Source organism: Cryptomeria japonica, chromosome 3, assembly GCF_030272615.1.
Source record: "Cryptomeria japonica chromosome 3, Sugi_1.0, whole genome shotgun sequence".
In the NCBI taxonomy this organism is placed as follows: Eukaryota; Viridiplantae; Streptophyta; class Pinopsida; order Cupressales; family Cupressaceae; genus Cryptomeria; species Cryptomeria japonica.
Window position 1 is genome coordinate 175,772,437 of NC_081407.1, and position 24,497 is coordinate 175,796,933.

The 24,497-nt window shown below is 39.2% G+C and overlaps 1 protein-coding gene across 2 annotated transcripts in view; it reads right to left on the reverse strand.

Annotated features, from left to right (window-relative positions):
* Window positions 1-24,497, reverse strand: part of LOC131029235 (solanesyl-diphosphate synthase 1, mitochondrial) — a 144,553-nt gene that overhangs the window by 6,363 nt on the left and 113,693 nt on the right. For both annotated transcript variants that reach the window (XM_057959656.2, XM_057959657.2), the window contains one exon: window positions 10,320-10,418. In XM_057959656.2, the coding sequence (XP_057815639.1) occupies window positions 10,320-10,418 (99 nt within the window). The remainder of the gene's footprint in view (window positions 1-10,319; window positions 10,419-24,497) is intronic.

Here is a 24,497-nt window from a genome sequence, read left to right on the forward strand (position 1 = left end):
CTTTTCACACTTTTCCTAAGTCATTTCCAAATCCGGTATACTCCTTTGCACTCTAATTTTGATGAAATTTCTAAGTATAAAGAGGTGTCTTTAGACTTTGTTAAGTCTGAAAATTGATGATTTTAATGAATATCATGAGGGTTTCATACCCTAATCTTGTCATATTTTTGTTCTATTTTCAGAATTTGTTTAAAATATGTATAAAGTTCTTGATTTCCATCTCTAAAATTGTCTAAATCATTAGAAATCAGAACTTTTCCAATAATGCAATAGTTATCAGGAAGATTTTCTGAGGTTGTTAACTTCCAACTTTGTACAGGTGCAATGTCGAAGTCTGGAATTAGCATTCAAAAGGAACAACAAAAGATAGTTGAAAGTGGATTCTATCTAGAATCCAAGATGTCATCCAGATGGAAGGAGATTACAGACACGAATATGCATTTCCTAAACATGGGCCAGATGCGGCAGTGGATGTTCGGAATTCAAAACCAGATTCTTTCTCCTACTTATGCAAACATCATTAAGAGTGGTATCTACCAGGCTGCTGGATTTCCACAATCCATACAGTGCAGCGAGCTAGTCTTGGAGTGTGCAAGATGTTATGAACCCTGCTCTCAAATGATCAAGACTCCCAAAGGGGTCACCATTGCTTTCCTTGTTGAGGATGCGATTGCTGAGGTGTTCAGAATTCCACGTGGTGCAGACATGAAAGACAAGACAAAAGATGAGTATGAAGCAAAGTATAAATTGACAATGGATGCATGCAAAACTGTAGTAAACAAGGAATGGATGATCGAACCTAGGGCTCATCATTCCAAGGCTCCCAAGACACTCATGTGCACAGATTTGAAAGAGGAATATAGCGATTTGGTATTCCTACTTAATCGAGTGATGGGTATGTCGCAAGGTGCATTATATCATGGATGGATATTCTATTTTATCTAGGATTGTCTAAGAGGAACATTGATCAATTGGTCAAAAATCATAAGTGACGATCTGGATTTTCAATTGAGGAATGTGGAGAGATCCAAATCATTCGCCATGACTTCCTACCTCGTGTATACAATTGCACAATTTGTCACTTATAAAGGATTAATATGCAGAGGTGAAGTCGAGAATGGGCAAGGGCAGTACAAGAGTTATGAATGCTATCCACAATTGAACATGTATAGAATTGAAGACTACAAGAGAGTGAATGATGCATTCACTATGTATATCACACGGATGTTGCAGGGCGGAATCCACAAGAGGTTGTCTAAGGAGGCAACAGAGTTGATTGAGCAGTACGGATCATGGTACATACAATTTCCCAACTTCATATATCTAAGGATTCATGGATTTCAATCCGAACCTTACATGCTTCCTAGGTATCCTCAGACAAAATAATATTACTTGAGGTGGTGAGACAGCTTCTGGAATATGATTCCATCCAAAAGGACAAGCATCAAACCGGGATGACATTTCCTATTTCGGTAGGGAAGACATTGGAGGTTTGTCATTCTGCCACTACAGCTAACACAGTAATTGAGGAACTTGCATTCTACCAACTTGCGACATACAAGAAGAGAGCAAGGTTTGATCTGCATAAAAAAGTTGGAAGGATCAGGGAAGATAAGTTTGTACACAAGGTAGACGTAGAGGACTATTGGGCCAACCTAATGGATGAACAAGCCGTGAAAACAAGAATGTGGTACAAAATGTCTGTAGATTTCATGAGGAGGTGTGAACTTTTCCTCATTCTTGATCAGATATTGGATGACAAGGTTCATACACATCTACAATATGAGAATGAACTGAAGAAGGCGATTTTATTGCCTAATTAGTCAAAACAAGAAGTGACAGATTTAAATGTATTGATGAGAGAAGTCTTGAGTTTCTCCCGAGGATGGGTAGACAATCAGATGAACAAGTTAGTTGATATGGGTGTTACCTTCACATATGAAAAGATGAAACAAGAGGAATCCTCTTCCAAAGATGATCAAAGGACTATCAATGACGTAAGGATTCATGCGGATGAGGAGAGTCAAGCCTCCAAGTGAAGGAAGAACACACCAGGAGAAGTCAAGGGTAGAGGGAAGAAGATCGAGGTTAAGAAGAAGAAGCAAAAGTTTATCAATCCTTCGCCTATCATTCCTTCAACTCCCCTCAGTGTCTCATCAATCAAGGAAATTGAAATGCCAGAACAGAACAAGGAGTTTGAACAATGTTCCAACACAATGATATTACTAGAGAGTGTCCAGGACTTGTGTGCCACAGCTACATCTGCTCCACCTAATGAAGATAATGATCAACCGAGATCTCCTACTGTCTTTTTGGAGGTTAGTTTGGGGAAGAACGTATATGATTTGACTAAGGATAATCCTGATGATGATGATGATATTATCTCGACATTGAGGGAACTTGATCGAGAGATGTGTCTTGATGATGGTATGGAGATGGCCACTATTCCTGATTGGTTGATGAGGAGTATGGAGAAAAGTAGGAAGATGGTAGAGGTGCAGCCAATTGATGACATTGATGATTACTTAGCTAGGAGCAACAAGGAAAAAGAACCAAAGAAAGCTGAGATTTTGTCACGTATAACTAGAGATGAGAATAGCATGCAGATTGCATAGGTGGTCGTTCCTATTGGAGATGTGACGAAAGATGTTGCTACTCCCATGGATTTCCAAATTACTTCAATTGCCCTTGGTCGTTCTACAAAAGAACGGGATTTCTAAGAAGTTGGTGATACTCTCAAGGCAATCAATGCAAGGTTGGATACGGAGATAGAGAAGAAAGAGAAATATAAGGAAGAAAATATCAAACTTAGAGAGTACATTGCAGGGATAAGGCGTGAGAATCCCACCCTTATTTCCCCTATTGCAATTGATCGTGGACTACTACATGCAGATTATGAAGCAGCGAGAGATACACTCTCGAAATTGGAGAAATGGATTGAAGATACGAAGAAATGGGCGGATGATTTCCTTACTCACTTTGTCCAGGCTTTTGACAGGACAACCGTGCCCATATTCAGGATACAGTATCTAGAGGGAGTTTGGGAGAAATTCCGACCTATTCAGGAGAAGACTATTCCACGCCTTAAGAGTATTGAAGAGAATTCCTATGTCCATATTGATCAGGGAGAGTATTGTGCATAATGGAGACAGATATGATTTCCAGGTTGGTATTGTTCATTAGCCACGAAGAAATCTATTTATGAGCACGCACAAAAGGATTGTGCAGAGATGGAAGGATCAATTCATGAGATCCTGTCGAAGATCCTTGCCTCAATTGAGGAATTATTGGGAGTGGATGTCAACGAAGCCAGTGGTTTACACTTAGCAGAATTGAGAGACAAGATGAAGTTCATCTACTTCAATCAGTAGGACTCTTTGAAGAAGAATTAGATGGATGACTTAGTTTCTTTGTTGATCCATGTCCACAATCTGCAGAGGCTCATGCCAGATTGGGAGAACACCTTGGATGCTTGCCCGGATGCATTGAACGTGATTGATTTGCAACAGGATGCCTTACCCAGCATTTCCATGGAAGAATTAGATTTTGTATTAGCTAGATTCTTGGAATATGTTGTGAGAAAGAGATGCAAGACGGAATCTTCTAGAAGATTCCTTATTTGATGATTGGGTGTCTTTCTATTGGACCATATGTTGGTGGCTCCATTTTTTATGTAAACCCTAATTAGGGCAACTCTAGGGTTTTGTTGGCATGATCTTGGCTCTTGATTTTGGTTAGATCTTGGCCATTCATTTTGTTTGAGACTCTATATAAACCCCATTGCCTCTCATTTGTAAGAGAGAGATTTTTGAGAATTGTTGGTATATGCTACAAATTTGAATATAAATCATTGTTCAAATTGATGGTAATTTTGTTTAAGTGTTGTCTTGCATTCAAGGTTCTCAATTCCTCCAAGATAGATTAGAATTTTAGATTAGAATTTGCTTTCAAGTATTGTTAGATTGAATGAAGAGATTTGTTGAATGCATTTGTGTGGAATCCATTTAATCCATACCACTAGCTTCTTGCTGATTGTAAGTGTGCCTTGCGTGGTCAGCTAGAAATTTATATGAGCTTAACTTCAATTATTATACATCCATTGTTATGCATTAATTTGAATGGTATCAATGTTTGATAGTAAAAACTTGAACATCTTTGAGATATTCCTGAGATGATTGCACTGAGTTTGTGTCAAGTTGTTCGACTTGATGGTGAGACCTTGCCTAGTTTGATTCCACTGAATTTGTTCATCACTTCTTGCATTCTAGGCTTTAGAATAGAATTCCTTAACCCTATTCCTTTTGCCCCACATTATTAAATCCTAAGTTACCAGCACACCTATTCTATGTTCATGATAAGCAAAGTTGATATGAACAATTGCGTAAGTCCCCAAGTGAAAACAGCAATTCACATCGACCATTGAGTTACCCACTCGTCAAGACCTGACTGTAGAAACCTTGGAATCATTTTAGTTGATCTTAGGTGATTTTGTACAAGAGAGGGTAAAGTACTTTGGTATTTTATTCCGATGCTTGCATGTGCATAAAACACACATCAACAAATAGGCTGATATTATCATTACTTTCTAATGCTTCCCAATTTTTGATTTTTTAGTACCAGTATATTTAGGACAAAATAGTTGATGATTTTATGTGGAAAGAAGGAGATATACTTAAAATGCAAAAGCTTGAGATCCTTCTAAACTAACCCTTTTGACATTGGAAAGTGAGAAATGCCAACAGCTATGATGCTACATACTACATGGATGGTAACAACTTTGATGTCTATAAAAGGGGGTTCAACAAGTCTTTTCAGGAGTTAAGATTTCCAACTCGGAGAGGTCACAATGGAACAACACAAAGGAAAGGAAAATAATGAACTAAAATCAACAACAATAGATTAATGCTACTCTTGAAAGGAAAATGGCAATCTCTATATTAGAAAAACTGCTTATAATCTAACCCAAAAAGACTAGAGAAAACCTAGATCTCATTGATAAAATTTGTGAACTTTATTACAAAAAATTGTAAGTGGATACAATTTTTTGTGATATGAGCTGCTGCTCCAAGTACCTAGAATGACAACAAATTTCACGACGATAGTCTTCATGCTAGCTAGTATGAGAATAAGAAAGGTACAATGATGTTATTCTCAATATGCTTGAACATAGAAGTGATGCACCCACCTACTTCAGATTTTCCGCCATATTGTCCGATTTGGTTTCTACAAGTGATTCTAGCCCCAATTCAAATTGGGGCCTTAACCAATGAGTGTCTTGATTGTTTACAATATTCCTCTTTCAATCTTGACACTCCACCTCATCCAATTGCTTTAACTCTGATGTACGATCATGTTTATAGGACTTGCAAAAATTCACCTAGACTCAATAACCCTTGAAGCAAGCAACCCTTGGCAAATACCAAAGATCCAGACTCGATAAAGACTCAACTCTCTTTGCAACTGGTAAAAACCCTAAAAACTTCTCTTTCCTTCTATCTACAACTAGCCTAACAAATCACCATTCCCTCTACCCGCAACTAGAAATGATGCCCTTCCCATGTAAACATGCCAAACACTGTTGTAAAAAACACGACCATTAAAAATGAGTGCCAAGTTTGAGTCAAAAAGCAATCAAATGAGTCTATGTCAAGTTTGGGTCTTGAAAATATGTGTAGGACATTACCTGGTTCTTGTTTCCATAAAGGTGTCAATTTTTCAATGGTCACCTTTTACCTTTTTCTAGCCCCTTTATGGATGGAGAGATGGAAACTTAGGTGACCTTGACTTTGCACTTTGCCAATACTTATAAAGTTGGTATGTGAGAAGATCCCCATTAAGCATTTGGCTGGTTAGGATTGAATACGTGTGATTAAAACATGCAATAACTATCTTACGAATAATAAGATTATATCAGATTCCAGAATAATGTATTTAAAACAGAGAAGCAAAAGACAAGAAAAAATAGCAACTAATTGTGAATTGTCTGGCTCAAGATTTATTCCCCTTGAAAAATGCCTTTTTTGCAGAATCACAACGATTTTTACTGTTTGCTTGTCATGTAATTGCATGTAAATTGTGTGTGTGTATACAAACATACATATATATGTATATGTATATGTATACATACATACATACGCATACACATACATACATACATATGTGTGTGTGTGTCTGTGTGTGACCCCACACTTGAATCTAGCAAAATAAAGTGTCATATTGCATACCCAAACCTTGAACCCATACCCAAACCCAATACCTGAACTACCAACTCAGGTTTAAACTTCTACACTTTATTGTTTCATTTGGTTTGAACATATTTTTCCATGTCTACATTTGTTTGGAAATGGCAACTTCAAGTTTTATGTCATGTCCCTTCCTTGATCATTATATATAACCTAAATGAAGTAATTATTATTAATTAATTTAATAATTATCAACAAATGATTAATTGAAATCATTAAATATTTATTTATTTATTAAATATTAATTAATATTCTTGAAATATTTAAATAAAATAAATTAATATTATATTTGAAAATATTATAAATAAATGTGATATTTAAATGTTTGATCAATAACAGTGTGTAACTGTAATTGATCAATAATAAATATATAAGTAAACATTCATTCTCACAACAAAGTAATTAGAAACAACTATATTAATAATTAAATTCAGAAAACACATAAAAATTTATCAACTCACCAGATTCTTTGAGCTTGAGTACTGCTGCTATGTATAAGTGTTCAGCATATATTTGTGGCAGACCAGATCTGACGCATGTCAGAATGATCTCCCTTGCAACAAAATAAAGTCCTTCCAAACTCTTTAAAAATGAGATACGAACCACACCATGAGCCCTTTGAAAGAATGATTTTATTGACGTCCACGAGACTAAACAGCCTATGGGACCAAGAAAAACACCAACACTAAACCTCCTGAATATAATTTTCCATGTCTGATCTCTTGTTATGAATCTTGACCAGGAAGCTTGCCATTTGGTTGATCTTGTCCTCGTCAAATAATTGATGCATGTTGTCGGCCTTCAGAATGATCTCATACTGAGCCCGAATATCATCATACGTTGTGCATTCAGTAAGAAAGTGCCATTCCATCTCCACTGCTCCCATCCCACAAAACAAACAAGTTCTCTCTTCCCATATCTCCTTGGGCCTTTGCCACCTACCCATTTCACACCTGAGATGATGCAAACCAGTCCTCAATTGTGCCACAAGCAGCCTAGCTTTCCCTTTAATGACTGCCCCTAAATATGCTTTCTCACCATGTTCCCCAGTTGGGTTAAATTCTTTAATATAGTACGCCTTTTTGCGTCCAATGTGGTTATTCCACATGGTGGATTGAAACTTTTCAATGACAAACTTCTTTATTTCCTTGTTGGTATTATAGGATAATCGTGCAGTTATTCAACCACTTTGAAAATATGGAATAGAGAATCATTCAATTAAAGACAAGGTGTAAATAGCCTCGATCTATCTAAAGAAGGCACGATTAATATCTATAGTAGTAAAAAGATTCAAAACGACTTGAGGGGATAATTATGAAAAACCACATAAACCAACTATCTCGTTAACGAAAGAAAGAATGCGATTAAGTTAGATCTTTGTTATGAAGAGGAGTGGTTGGAAGGGATATGTCTCTTCCGTATCCAAAGGTTGCAAACCTTCCACTCAGCAAGATATAACTAGGCAAATCGTATACATCAGAAAGGGGATTTTATCTTACGTTCTTATTAGTAACCGTTACGGGGTCTTCAATGGGAATCGATAATAAGAAGGGAAGAGGAAATAAACAAGAGGAAAGTATTGTCAGCAAGAGCACATTGGAATTTTCTTCTACTCTACCAAGGACATGTAAGGAGTTACGTTCTTGGCCCAGCCAAGAACACAATAACTAACTTCAATCAGGATATTAATTATTGCTTTAGGAAACAATATTAAAATATTAAATATGAAATATTTATATATGTATTTATTAAATATGCTAGTTCTGATATATATTGTCTGTATTTATTTATGTATGTATTTATTAAATATTTATTTACTGTCTGTACATGACTGGGACAGCATGACTGATATATGTTACCGTTTATATATGACTGGGACAGCACGACTGATATATATTGCTATTTGTATATGACCGAGATAGCATGACTGTTATATGTACTGTAAATTCCAATTAAAATTATTGCTGTCTATCAATTAGTAATTAGAATACTGTTGCATGTAACTGGGTGAATATATGTGATAATTCATTTAGGTTACTGCTGCACATCAATTAATAGTTAGAGTATTGTTTTCAACTATATCTTGGAGAGAGCACTGGACATGGTAATCAGTAGCAACGAGGGGCTATTATGTGGTCAGAGACCCATGAAGTCAAGATGCCAGTTGCTATCTCCCTGCCAGTCTTTTCAAGACAGAGAGGTTATTTGTGTGACTGAAAGTATTATGGTTTAGAAGGAAAGCATAGGGAGACTACCCATCTAGCAAGGGGGTTAGAAGCAACCAGCCCTTGGATTTGGTAGACAAGCAGTCCCTTGCTCTCCTCTTTAACCTATGATACTTTCTTGCTATCTGCATGTTAGTGCTGATGGTTTGGGCTAATCAGTAATATGTATATGTTTGTAGATATTGTGTCTCTATCCTTGTGATTGCAGGGCTATCCCTAATCAAGCAATCGAGTGCAGGCTTAAGGCACTGTACCGGTAGGGGACATTACATTTTAACAACTATATTCCTTCAAACTTTAGCTCCTTCAGATTTCAAGTTCAAAATTTGTGCTTGTTATAGCAGGTTTCACCATAAACTTTGGATTAAATAGGCTGAATCAATTTTGGTTCCTAATTAAACCTAAATATACAAAAATGTGTAGAGTCTAACCAAATACTTTGCTCACAAAAGAAATCAATATTACCAGTTAACAACCTATAGGAGACTTTCAGAATTGATGTGAAATAAGATTTCCATTTCACACATCCTTACTAGTTAAAAAACAATCTTAACAGTTAATAAACTGGAGGGGACGCTCTGAACATTACCAGTTAATAAAGGGTAGTTTATAATATTACAATGTTGCCATCTTACACATCCCCATTTATGAACTCAAAATTCTTATTGCATATGCCACAATTCCAATGCAATGTTATGTTATCAGCAATATGAACATAAATGAGAAAATCTATATTCCACAATTCATGGACTAAAATCTCATTTTTATTCTCTCTATATCTGTATGCTATTTAAATGCCTTTAATTTTTTTAAAACAGCAGGTTTTTCTCTTTTTCTTTTTGTAGTTTTCTACTTATTTAAAAACTTGAATTTTTCCTAATTGTTTGAAAAAATCTTGTACTTTTTGCTTGCAGATTTTTTCTACTATGATTTAAATAATAGTAACTAATAAAAAATATTTTATAAGTTCAGTAGATTGATGATCTTAGGAAACTGTAAAAACCATCAAAATAGTTTGTCATGAAGATTATGTATGGAGTAGATTTAATATTAGTTCTCTTATTTGTACATATATGACCAAGTATATGTATGTCTTTGAAGAGTAATGGAGAGTTGTCTCCCCAAATTGTGTTTTATATGAGGAGATAATGTACATTAAATAAGATGTTGCAAGAAATCTTATATAGAAAAGTACAGATGCATCCATCGACCATGATAGGAATCTCCTAAATGTTTCCTATCACTTATCCAGATAGAGTGAAATATTTGATAGAAAATTCTAATAAGGCAGACACTGGACTTTACAGTCAAGCATTCCAATGTAACCATGGACCGACAAGCATTGAAAGAAATTTGCCTTCTCAATTGAACTTGACCACAATCTATAGAATAGCCAATCGACATTATTTAGCTTCATTACCAGAGATTATAACAAACCAGGGTTGCAAGATTCCATTGTTAAATCAGGGTGCACCATCCATGAACCCAATAATTTTCTGAAGTTGTTAATCAATGTGTAATTGCATCTAGCAAAATGTGCCTTTAGAACACACTTTTCTATAACTATAGGATGCAAACTAAAAACATATATTCATATACATTAGACAAGTACCAGCCAGGTTAATCAGGTAAGAATTTAAAAGAAAAGAAATAAATTTTTCCCATCATCTATAATTAATTTTCCTTTGAGACAGATAAGCATGGCACCCTCTTCTAGAATTAGAAATATATTAGACAACAGCAACAGAAAACATTAAAATATAAAAACAGACACATATCTTTTCTTAAATGTCCAAAAAGAAATAAGCAGGATGAATGAAACTCTTCAGACCGAGAAATGTAGAGAACTCACATAGTCAACATCTCCAGACTTCTTGAACCTTCGACCAATTACACCATGCAATTCTGGAAATTCCTCCAAAGCATACAGCATTGGAGCTGTCACAATTCCCTGATAATAAATGGAAGCATCCATGTGTGTTATAATATGAAATAAAGCAGTAAAATATTTTGATATATTTCCATGCATTGTGCAATTGTATACTGTTAGAAGGAATGCTAGCAAGATTCAAATATGGCATTTGCAATGTAAATCTTCAAAACAGATAGATCAGTATACAATTATGTCCACATGACCAACAAATGGGAAAGACTTAAAATCGTATCTAGAGTTTGGTTGACAGGTGCAACCTGACTTGGCCTGATGCTCAAGGTGCATATACTCGACAGAGAAGGCACAAATTGGAGATGAATGGAGTATGTACACCTCATTGAACGATATATAAGGTAAATGGAAAATCCCTTAAGATTCCAAAAGGAGGGTCTCATACAAAAATTGGTATCTTGCTTGGCAGTGACCTATAAACTATCTTTACCTTCACCTTCTCTAAACCTCTAGAACCAACATATTCTTGAAATTATTGCCATACATTATTTTATATTTATTGCACGCAAGGAAAAGTGTCAATTGATATTTGTGTGGGATGATTTCCCTTGTTACAAAAGTATTGCAGCAAGTTGTTATAACTTGCTACTATGATTATGTGGTTGTAATTATTATGCATGCACCTGTGCTCACAATGTACCTATGATGAGAGACTGGCATTCATATAAATAATTTGGCAATGGGATGACCACGTCTACTCAACTTTGTTAGGATATTTAGGGTAAGTGTGTTGTATGACTTGAAAGACTTCTAATATTTTAAATTGTTGTAATATTTGGCCTCTCATTAAATGAGTTGCCAACCAGGATTCTATGGGATTCCTTGTATAAAACAAAATACACTTCGAAGGTTGGATATGACATGGAGGCTACTTTGTAAGATCATGATGAAGGGAGTTACAAAAAAAGGGAGTTAATGAAAGTTGGAGATATGGAAGTTGAAGGTTCACAACTTGAGAATTCATTTTCAGACACTTGGGCATCTAGAATTAAAGCTCCTCCTCTATTTATTAAGAGCTCATTTTGGTTAAGAAAGTCAGAAGATTGTGCAGGGAGATATTGTCAAAACACTCTGCTAGAACTCCTTCATAATCTAGGTGTAGAACTTTCAGGTGCATAAATTAACATTTAATTTACTATTTACAATCTTTGGATTGAGCTAATATGGTGACACTGATTTTCTTGGTGAGATTTCAACTCAAAAGGATTTTTACCAGAATAAATACGTTGTTTTGTGTTGACACCAATTTCTGAGTTTCCTATTCATTGTTTTAATTTGGAGGCCTTGTGATCTTCCAAATTTATTCCAGACCATCTGACATTGCACTTTGATGATTTTGAAGGTGTTTTGATGATGTTCATAGTGATGTACCTACCGTGCCAGCTCGATGACACACCTGTACAGGTCTGATTTCAGTTATCAGATTGTTAAATGCTCTTTCCTGAATGATTTGGTTAAATTCAAGCATGTTTTGAAGAGGCTGTGTTGTGTGAGTGTTGGCAAGATTTTTTGGGTATCTTCCTTGCTGACCAGACTTGTTGCAGCGCATTCCAATGCATTATCACACCTGTACCAGCGCACTCTTCATCATTACTAAGGTATATTGTTGTTATTACTAGCTGGGTGGGTTTGTTCATCATTTTTGGCATCACTTGTGGTGTGTAACAGCAGCTTGTTTGCATAAGCATCTGATCCTCTTTATAATGCTTTATGATGCAAATGTACTAACATTCTAATGCTTCAGATGGTCATACCACCAAAAGCTATCTTTTCATGCATTCTATATTTTGAAAAACTGGATGGCATCACCACCAATGAGTTGCTCTTGTTATTTGCTGATGCTTACACCATTGAACAAGTGGTATTTCATCATCACTCTATCAGAGAACAGAACGAATATAATATATGCACACCATCTATTCAATACATTCTGCAAATATATAGGCAGAAATGCGGTGAACCATGTGCCTTAAAAATAGCACTCATGCTTCAACAAATAATGAACAATATCCTAAGTTGTTCTAACAAACAACATACGTTTACAAGAAAACTAAAACAAATAAAACAAACTTCTATGGGGAGTAAATGATGGAATACCCAACATTCCCCCCCTTATTACATCAGTTCTTCAAAGTACTAATAAGAGAATCTTGAAAACTTTCAAACTTCACGCATGCAAGAGGTTTGGTGAAGATATCAGCATGTTGTTCTAGTGTAGAGCAGAATTGAAGCTGAATGTTGTTCTGCTGAACATGTTCTTGTATGCCTATGCATACTTTTAGTTCTGAATACTGCTATCTGGATCTTGTTGCACATAATTATCTACATACAAGAACTTATCCTGCTTTCACTTCCAATGAACTTATCACCGGCCGACCATACTTCCAAGAAGTCTGACAGTTAGAGGATCTCTATAGTCAGCTGCTCTCCTATACAACTATTTACAATATCGATGATGTCCATATTCTCCACCTTAGCTCTTCCAACTACAATAAGCCAACTCTTTTGGATCATGATCTTGATTTAAACGAAAGGCACATCTCATCAACCTTTCATGGTTTTCACACAAGTTTACCACAAACCTAGACACGAACATGAACATACTCATATGTTCACCTCATATGGTTTTTTGGATCACCACAAACCTTTTCAAGATCTATGAACTGCATTACTCTACTGCTTTTGTTCATTGCAATGTTTTACACTAGGAGATTACAAAAGGAAATCACACACACAAGAATATAAATACCCATTGTTGTTGATCGTGCCACTGGATCTTCAACAACATAAAAAACTTATCACTGCCACATACTAGAAAATAAAATGCCACCAAAGCTGATGAGCGGCCCCGTCGTTGGTGACTGACAAGAGGACGTTGAATGTCCTCCAACCTCTTGTGCCTCCATCCTCCAATACATTTGCTACTAACTTAGCAAATTTGGCTTTTGAGGATCAGTTTTAAAATATCCCCCTCAATATGGATGTTGCGTACAAGCTATAATGCATCCATTTACAATTGGAACAATTTTATAATTTTGTCACTATTGAGGACTATTAAAGACTTGTGAAAATAGACCCTATTCACAACTTTGACTTTTAAACAACAAATAAAATATTTTTATAAGAACTAATACAAATTTTTGAAACACTCAATCTACAGGCATGGGCTTTAAGAGACCAAACAAAAGACAAAACATTTCCTCATATTAAGATATGAGAGAACTTGACTTTCTTGAACACAACAAGATGACCAAAACAACTTTAAATTCCACCACTAGCTCTTCATCAATACGCATTTGCTTCCAATGCTCACTCAACAATAAATCTAAACACATATACATTCCTCTTAACTTGTGCTGCTACATACTCTAATGTGCATCTCCAAAGGGCGCAATGTGAGCATCGAGAGGAGGAGAGTAGGATGACATTAAAAAAAGCATCTAGAAGATATTGGGCTGACCAATGGAGATGAATCGATATCAGATCCTCTCCTTGAAAACAGACTCACATACAAGTGATTTACCACAACACTCTATCCACTGGTTCAAAACATATGGGTACACCAAATCTCTTTATAACTACCTTTTCTGTGTGCTTTGTTTTTCCTCAATTGAACAGAGGTCAAGCCAAGGGCGATGTCTGGACAAATGCATAGAAATATGAGCAAGCAATTGCAAAATCGTAGCAAACAATTGTATCAGCAAACGTACAAGTATGATCTCCATTGTTTCTAAAATCAGACCCTCTTCTCCACAGAATTGTCACAGTAATGGAGCTCAATTATCAATAGCGCCTCTTCAAAGCCCTAGTCAAGAGGATGTTTATACAAAAAATTGATGTTGTATAAATTGAGGAAAACAACCGATGGCATAAATGCTGCCAATCACACAAGACAAAGAACACCGACTAGCGGATACATAGCAGGTAGATGCACTGGCTAGACAAAGAACCTCAGTCAAAAATCAGTATATGGGTCCTCTACAACAAATCACCAGTGCACTGCACAATACGCAATGCTCTCACATGAGTTATGAACTTACAAGCTTTGGCACGAGCTAACCAATTACAATATAGAACAGTGAGCCAAAGATAAAATCCACTGATCTAATATGGAATCTCTCGACAAATACAGATGGTATACAAGTCTACAGACAGAGGGAGACCCCAATTGGAGAAATGACCTCTCCAAACAAAGCTGACTTAACATTAAAACCCAACTTGCAAGCCTATGACAGTGAACCCAATCAAAGTATGGGTAAATCTTCTCGCCATTACAAAAGAGTTGATCCACGAGGCCTGCAATTAAGTTTGGCCAATCTAGCCAAGGATCTCAAATTGGCTCTGATACCATATAAACAATTTTGAGCAAAGATATAGAAGCATAGAACAATTTTGCACACAAAATAATAGGCTTCAATATCTCACATTCGTTCAATGGATTACATATTTATAGGAGTTTGGGTTCCTACATTATAGGAACGACTCACTAATTAATTGAGTTGTTTTAACAACTCAAACAAACATACAATTGTACAACAATATAATTCTACATATGATTAACAAGCCCAACAGCTAATTTAATATTACTAACAAACATAATTACTACGTGAGTTATTACTTTACCTCACACACTCTATCCCATGCGAATGCTAACATGAATTCCTAACACACTCACCATTGAATAAGCGGAAGAGTTGTTTATATTTGTACTCATTCACCACTGAATAGGTGGAAGTTGTGTTTTCAATTTCATTATTGCAAAAGCTTTCCCATTAAATAAGTGGAAGTGCCCCTATAATTCCTACTGAATAACTGGATGTTTACTTCTTTCAATAATGTGTATGCACCCCACTGAATAAGTGGTATTGGCTGGCTTACTGCCTGGTGCTTTCCTTTCAGTTGCTGCATTTCAGTTAATTGCAATCATGGACAGTATATGCTCTTATCTTGCCCATTCCGACATTTAGGTGATCAAAAACTGAGAGGAAGTCACTTGGATATCTATTTCAGTTGATAATATTTCCGAAAAAAATTAGGGGTGTATATTACAGTCAACAAGCACTTCATAAATGACATAGAGGTCCTTGAATGGCCAATCTGTCCTACTTCCTATTGTCTACTAAATTGCTTCATCTTCTTTTCATGTCAAGTCCTTAAATGGCAATCCATTCTTGTGGTGATTGAAGTTGAAAGACTTAACATTGGGCTGGCTTCAAGTGTAATTTCAAAAAAACCAAAAATCAGTTGTGAGAACTGGAGAAAGAAAACAATGAAATCAATTTCTTTGTTGTAATCAGCATTTTCCACACATCCCCTATCATGTACCTAAATACACACACAAGATTTGTGTTTGCAAAGTCCCAACTGAAGAACATGCAAGCAATACTGAGGGGGGGGTGAATCAGTATTGCAGATTTTTGAACTTTTTAAAACATGAGAAAGCAAACATCAAAACACATACACCAGATTTCTCGTGGAAAACCCTTTCGAGTAAAAATCCACGGCATCAAATAGCTTTCATTACCAGAAACGGGCACCAACCCAATGGACACCAACACAAATTACATATGTGAGCACCAACTCATAACAAGCACCAACACAGATCAGCTGAAGCACCAACTTCAGTAAAGAGCACCAACTCTTGGACAACAGAATCAATTAAATTTCTCAGAACTGATACAACAATGCATACATTGTAAATCTCTTTCATAAAATGTTCAATCATCAAACTTTTTCTTCAAGCAAACGATACAGCCACAAAAATTCACACAGCAATGAAGAGATTGTCCAACGTATCAATACAAAAGGCAAATCTCCAATACTGACATCTTCAAAAATTCAACTCAGGAACCGTAAGCATAAATGAAGAGAAATATTTTTGAGCCACCATCATCCAACAAATTTCAATACGGCCAAGATATCTGCTCTATACGAATTAACACTACAGGCTGCTACGCTCATAATCCATATCTCTCCAAAAATTTACGCCCAAATTTAAAGCTATGAACACTGCCACTAAAAAGAAGTCACACCCGATAATTCAACGAACAAAACTATCACGCTCCTTTTTCACTTCTTCACAATAACACAAGCGAATCTTTTGACTTAGCGTTTTTTTTTGTTTTGTTTTTTTAAAAAACATCACACAAACGCTCCACATCTTTTATTACCTAGCCCATTCTGCAGAAGAATTTATATGCCGTTAAAGAAAAACAACCTACATTGGTACACGTCCAGCTCCACGTATTCCATATCGGCACACCCCTTCCGCTCCAGCCTATATTCAACACACAAAAAGATGTGTTTGCAGAGTTCGTAAATTTTGTGTCAACATCCAACATCCACCAAGTCACGAAAATACGGATTTAAAAGAAACAGCTCCCAAAAGAAAAAAAGGTAATGTAAATCTCCAATCAAATATCAGCATGCTAAAAAATTTCAGGCAGACTCAGCTCATTCAAAACTGACACATCCACCTTTATCAATTATGGTTTTAACAAATCAATCATGGCATGACCACGTAGCTCCTCCACAAACAATTTAAATCCTCACATTTTCCATATTTATCGTTACGTTTGACCATCACATAACACTCCTCAAAAAGGTATGTACAGCCCAAATAAATAACAGCAGCCTTCAATTAAATTTGCTTGCATATTAAAAACTTGATTCTTTTGATTATTCAAGGCTGACAAGGCACATAAATCTGACATAGCTGCTGACTTGTTGACAAGTAAGCACACAGGCTGCTGATGTAGTTCCTGATGTAGACACTCAAGCACCTCAAGCACGTCAACCAGTTCAACCAAAATTGAAAAGATCTAATGAATAAACAGCAGCTCGAAAAGCACTTCAAACTCAACCCAATGTTACTTTGAGTAATCCTCTAGCTTGAATAGCACAAGCTTGAAAAAAACCACTTGACATCAATGACAAAATGTCTAACACCAATATCTATTCATATCCTTGTTTTTAGCTCCTTTGGGCTGTGTCACAAAAATGTCAACCAAACATCTTAAAGTTCTTCCAGTCTCACAGAGAATTATGCACAATAGCTCTTAAATGATGGACAAATATGACCTCAAATACAATTCTTGCAAAGAATTTCAACCCAATTAATTTCAAATTTGAGAAAGTAATTGTCCTCACATCAACATGCATGCATTCACATCTTTAAAAAAAGATGAAATCGGTTCGAAATGGATACCTATTGTCTTTGTTCATCAAAACAAATTCCTCATTTATATTAGATCTATTAAAATTATCATACTTTAGATATTTTTCTTACCCAAGGAATCAGCAGATTAGGGAAATTTTGGTGCAGAATTGATACCGAATTACCAATTCTTATTTTTGACTCTTGCATACAATACTAATTCATTGAGCATTGCTTACTATTGAAGAATATTGTTAATATGGACCACAGTATGGATAGAGATGTACTATACAATGTTGAACTTGAACAAAACAATAGAGATGCACATTCTCTATTAGAGGAATTTAGCATTCTATTGGCGGCATTATTGTACACGGGAATAACATTAGTTAATTATGTGTAATTGTTTTGGTTAGTTGGCAACCGAGGGGTGGAAGTTGCAGTGCGACGGTTGGCGCTCGCACCCCCTCGGTACCCTTCTATACTTCGGAATGTAACTTGTAAAATACACTTATTATGAATAGAACATCTGATATACTTTGTCTGATATTTACGGCATTATTCTGCATTATGTTCTTTATGCCTTAAGTTATTCACCCGAGAGGGCAAACATTTGGCGCCGTTGCCTAGACGTACTCGGGAACGGAAGACACGGATGGCACACAGACACAATGGACCTACCCGTTGGTGAAATAAACCCAGAGGCTGACGACGCACGGACAGAACTTTACACAGGAGAAGACACGGCAACGCGAGAATTTTCAATTTCGCTCCAAGTAGCCATTCAGACCTACATCCGACGAGAGGCGGCGGAGGCAGAAATCCCACCAAGTGCCGTGTGGACAGCGCTAGAGGTTAGCCCGACAGTAAACCGGTTAATGAACCACCTCCCCTGGCTGCTTGCACAGGCATCGCTGGCACAGCAGGCCCACCTAGAGGAGATTGCCCAGGAAGAGCGACGACAACAAATCCTGCAACGCTACGAAGAGAACAGCCGACAGGAAACGGAAAGACATGGCGCCAGGCCAAGAGGGAATTGAACCATGAACTTCTTATTTTCAAATAAAAGTGTCATTGACACGAGTTGTACTTGAGCAAATGAATTAATAAAGACATGTTTTGATTTATAGTTATGGAAATGTGCGACAATTAATGCCAAACCTATTGAATAAAGATAGAAATAAAAAACCAGAAACGAACGAGTGGGAGGCCGCGTAGAGGGCTTTGATTCTGGAGCAGCAAGCAGAACATAGACGGAGGCTGAGGCAACTTGCCGAAGGACGACCTGCCGAAGGGGGGCCCGAGGGGAACCAAGGAGGTGTCACGGAGGGTTCAGAGGCCAACGAAAATTTCTACGCGTCGCCAGATCATCGTAGGACGCGGAGCCATGAAGAATTTCTAGAAGAAACAAGGTTACGACGAAATCTAATTGAGGAGACTCGAGATCAGTTTAGAAACTTATCCCTTACGCCACGGAGTGAAGATCACCAACGGGAAGCAAGAGTAGGCGCGTGTGAGAGCGAAGGGGAGGGCAACAATACGGGTGTAGGTGCCACACACGACAAGCAAAACACCGTACCTCCAGGACACACCACCAACACCACCGGAGGAAGCAGCGCAGGGCCACAGACACAGACACAACTGCCCCCAAGAAGACGACCAGGGATGGCGAGTAAACAAAAATTGCCAAAGTTCACAGGGGACGGCAAGGAAGACCCCTTACGGCACTGCCGTACATGTGAAACCATTTGGTCTGCCAACGGAGTGACAGACCAAAATGACTGGGTACAGCAGTTCCCAGCCACGTTACATGGAGTTGCCATCGATTGGTACTCCGATGTAGATAAGCAAAAAGTGGCCACGTGGGCCAACCTACAGAAGGAATTCACGGAGGAGTTTCGGTTGCTCCGTGATGACAACGAAATTGTAACGGAGATATACAGTACCAAACAAGGTACCAAGGAGACAGTACGGGCATACAGTAGGACATTGAAGGAATTGTTGGGTAAAATGGAAAGCCAACCGGCTGAGGGCTTGAAAAAACGATGGTTCGTGGAAGGATTGAAATCCTCCCTAAGGAAAAAAATGAAGATTGTACCCCCGACGTCATATGATGACACCTATAACAAGGCGATGGATCTAGAAAGCGAATATAAAACATCAAGGAAGAAGAAAAGTAATAAATATTCATCTGACGATGATGAAGATTCTGACGGGGAGAGCAGTAGCGGTGGCGAATCGAGTAAAAAGGTACACGCGCTCCAAAAGGACATGGAACGAATGATGAAAGAATTCAAAGCCATGAAAGGGAGTACAAGTAAGACGGAAGAAAATGAAGTGTGGTGTATCGACTGTAGGAGTGACAGACACACCAAGGGGTCCTGTCCCAAGAAGGCTTTCTGCGACATTTGCTAGATTGTAGGACATTTGACAAAGGAATGTCCCTACAATATGAAAACCAGGAACCAACAAGTTCTCTTCACGCAAGAGCAGCCCGCCGCCGGAACGTCGCAAACCGCCAACAATAATGCATCATCTGGCGGATATCGGAACAATCGACGAGGGGGGAGGGCCAATAATAATAATAGGAGCCGAATCCAATATGATGCAAAGGGACGGTCAATGATCCAGTACCGAGCCTGCAATCAATGGGGCCACTTTGCTAGAGAATGCACCTCAGAAGAAACTCCACAAAAGTTATGCAAATGGTGTGGGCCTGGAAACCACGATGATGGAACGTGCCCAAAGTCTGGAGTAAACCTGCTCAACGTCAACAGGACGGAGGAACGGATATTGGCAATCACACGGTCGCAGGCAAAGAAGGCCACATACCCGGAACCTTGCACGAAGAAGCAGCGGGTGCTGGAGGCTAAGGCGGAAGTGGCGAAGGAAATGTTGGCACAAAGGAGCACCCAGGAAGCCGTAAGTACCTCCCAATTTGAGGCGGAGGAGAATATCCTGAAGCAAATGCTGCAGATGGAAGTGCCGGTGAAAATGAAGGACCTCCTGGAAACGATGCCGCAATTACGTACGGCACTCCTACGTACGGTCCAAGTAACCCCGCACAGTCAGGCAACCCGGAATACGGATGGTACCGGCAGAACACCTATAGACCCATTGGTCCTGACACTATACAGTGGCCGACACCCAGCGGTGGTAGAAATGGGAATACTGGGAACATTCTGACTGACACTATCATCGACGGCGGGTCCGGAGTGAATGTGCTTTCGGAAGAAACCTGGAAGCAGCTTGGCAAACCAACACTATGGCCGTCAACCTTTAACTTACTGGGAGCGGATCAACATGGTATCAAACCCCTTGGAACGCTCATGGCGCAACAAGTGACCATCGGGACACAACCATTTGTCCTCAACTTCGTGGTGATTCCGCTAGCCAAGAAAGGATACGACGCCATTCTGGGCAGAGGGTGGTTGGTGGCAGCCAGAGTAAATCACAACTGGAAGTGTAACACGTTGTCAATGGAAAAAGCCGGGAGAAAATTTATTATCAACCTGAAGACACAACTTGTGAGTGAAGAACTCGCGTTAGAGTCGGAATCAGACGGCGAAGGCGGAGTTGACGGAGGAAGGTACGGAAGGGAACCGAATGAGGAAGGCGTTCTCGAAATCCAAGGATGTTCTGAGGACGAGACCGATTCCCTTAATGGGCTTTTTCACTGGCAAATGGAGGACTATGAGTTGTTGTATGGGTGTAACATGTTGCAGGTAGACGAGAATCGGGACGAGAACGAATTTCTGCCGACATACAGGGAATACACCGAAGGGGATGCCCCAGTCAACGAAGTACCAACACACAGTTTCAACATGACAAAACCAATCCGGTACGAAAAATCGGTAAAACCTACAAACCTTGGCACGGAAGCAGAGCCAAGAAACATCCTGGTTGGCGACGATTGGAACCTAGTCCTAAAAGTCGCGGCGTTTAAAATATTCATGGAATACAAGGATGTATTCGCTTGGACGTATAAGGGCCTCAAAGGGGTACTGCCAGAACTGTGCGTACACAAAATTTCACTTGTACCTGGGGTCGTACCTGTACGGAAGAGGCCATACAGAATGAATAAAAACTATGCGGCAAGAGTGAATGATGAAATTGAACGTATGCTCGAAGCCGGGATTATTTTTAAAGTGCAGACCAGCGAGTGGGTATCGCCCATAGTGATATCCCTTAAAAAAGAGGCAAACCAGATACGAATCTGCGTGGATTTCAGATGCCTTAACACGGTCACCATAAAAGACCCATTTCCAATACCATTCACGGATAGCATCTTGGAAGAAGTGGCCGGTCATGAAATTTATTCATTCATGGATGGATTTTCTGGGTATAACCAAATATCCATCGCCGATGAAGACAAATTAAAAACTACCTTCATAGTGGAGGATGGCGTGTACACGTATAATCGAATGTCGTTCGGATTATGCAACGCACCAGCGACCTTTCAACGGATAATCCTTCACATATTTGAAAAGATGTCAGTAGGGAACTTCAGGGCATTCCTGGACAACTGGTCCATCTATAGCAACCAAAATACACATTTGGCCGCATTTGGCGAATGCATGTAGAGATGCAAGCGAGCTCGCCTAGCACTCAACCCCAAAAAATGCAAATTCATGGTGCCTCAAGGGAAGCTGTTAGGACACATAGTGTGTAAGGCTGGACTCAAGACTGACCCAGACAAGATTCGGGTGATAGTAGAAATGGAGGCACCCACAGATGTCACGGGAGTCAAATCCTTCCTAGGACATATAGGGTATTACAGGCGATTTATCAAAAATTTTGCTGGAGTATCCTGCCCTTTGGACAAGCTAACAAGGAAAGGTGAACGGTATATATGGGGGACGGCTCAGGAGGAGGCCTTCCAAGGACTGAAGTCACGGTTGGTGGGTGCGCCAATCCTAACATATCCTGACTGGGACAAAGAGTTCCACGTACACGTTGACACATCCAACTTTGCCATAGGGGCCACACTGGCGCAGGTTGGCGACCACGGGCTAGATCACCCGGTCTACTTTGCAAGCAGACTCCTGTTGAAGGCAGAGAAAAATTATAGCACCACAGAAAGGGAAGCCCTCGGGATGGTGTACTCCGTCCAGAAATTTCGACATTACTTGCTCACCACCCCATTCGCATTTTATGTGGACCACCAGGCTTTAATGTATCTGGTAAACAAGCCAATTATCCAAGGACGAATCAGCCGATGGCTGCTACTGCTACAGGAACTTACATTCAACATTATAGTAAGACCTGGGAAGAGCCACGTGATAGCCAACCAGCTGTCGAGAATTCAGTCAGGAGAACCAACCGAAGGAGTGAACAAAGATTTTCCAGACGCTCACTTATTTTGCATCGCGGTTCTCTCCGCTTGGTACGCAAGCGTGGGGGAATATTTGTCGACATCACATTTCCCGAGGGAGATGCCACCAGGAGAAAGAAGGAAACTAGTACTGAGGAGCAGGACATTCCAACTCATTAATGGCCTATTGTATAAAATGGGGCCCGATCAAATCCTACGGCGATGCGTCCTAGAAGAGGAAATTCCAGGCGTCTTGAAAGAAGCACATGAAGGGCCCGCAGGTGGACACATGGGGCCCGACACCACAGTGAGGAAAGTCCTGTTGGCAGGACTGTGGTGGCCGACACTACATAATGACGCCAAGGAGTGGATAACAAGCTGTGATACATGCCAACGGGCCGGGCGGCCATTAAAAAGGGATTTTATGCCCCTCAACCCATCGAATGCCCAGGAACTGTTTGAGAGATGGGGATTGGATTTCGTCGGACCATTAAAACCAAGTAGAGCTCGACGATGCAGATACATTGTAGTGGCAACAGAATACTTGACCAAGTGGGTGGAGGCACGGGCCTTACCCGCCAATTCGGCGGTCAACACAACAAAATTCATCTATGAACACATCATTACGCGGTATGGGATTCCAATCCAACTGACGAGTGACAGAGGAGGCCATTTTGTAAATCACATAATCCGACTGTTAACAACGGAGTTTAAAATCTTCCACTCCTTATCAAGCCCCTACTATCCACAGGCGAACGGACAGGCCGAGGCAACCAATAAAATAATAATGTCGGTGATATATAAGTCTTGCGGAGTGGAGAAGGATGACTGGGAGGAGCGCCTACCGTCGGTACTTTGGGCATACCGAACAACTTACAAGGTAACTACTAGACAGACTCCCTTCCAGCTAATGTATGGACAAGAAGCCATGGTGCCAGTTGAATTCATGGTGCCGAGTCTACGGATTGCCATCGATAATCGACTTGGCGACATGGAAAGCCTGAGGGAGAGACTGTACGCTTTGAACAAATTGGACGAACGAAGGATGATGGCTCAGTGGGCAACAGAAACAGCCCAACAAAGACGGAAGGTGTGGCACGACAAGCATCTCCGGCGAATGAAATTTACTCCCGGACAGCTGGTTTTGAAATTCAACGGGAAGAACAAAATTCAACTCGGAAAATTCAAAGTCCGATGGTTAGGGCCCTTCCGGATACGCGAGGTCAATACGAACGGGGCGATTAAGTTGTGGACGCTGGACGGGAAGGAGATACCAAACGCAGTCAACGGGTCAAAATTAAAGGTCTATCACGAACAGAGGGAACCAAGACCCTCCAGTCAGTCAGTCCGCTATAAATTAATTAATTAATTAATTAATTAAAAAAAAAAAATTAATTAAATTTAAAAAAACAACTGCAAAAAATTTTTTTAAAAAAAAAAAAGAGAAGAAGAAGAAAGAAAGAAAGAAAGAAAGTGGCCACCGTACGGTGAGACCACCAAAGGTGGCATCACCGTGCGGTGGAACCACTGACAGTGGGACCACCGTGCGGTGGTCACACCGACGGTGGGGCCACCGAAGGTGGAACCACCGTGCGGTGGTCACACCGACGGTGGG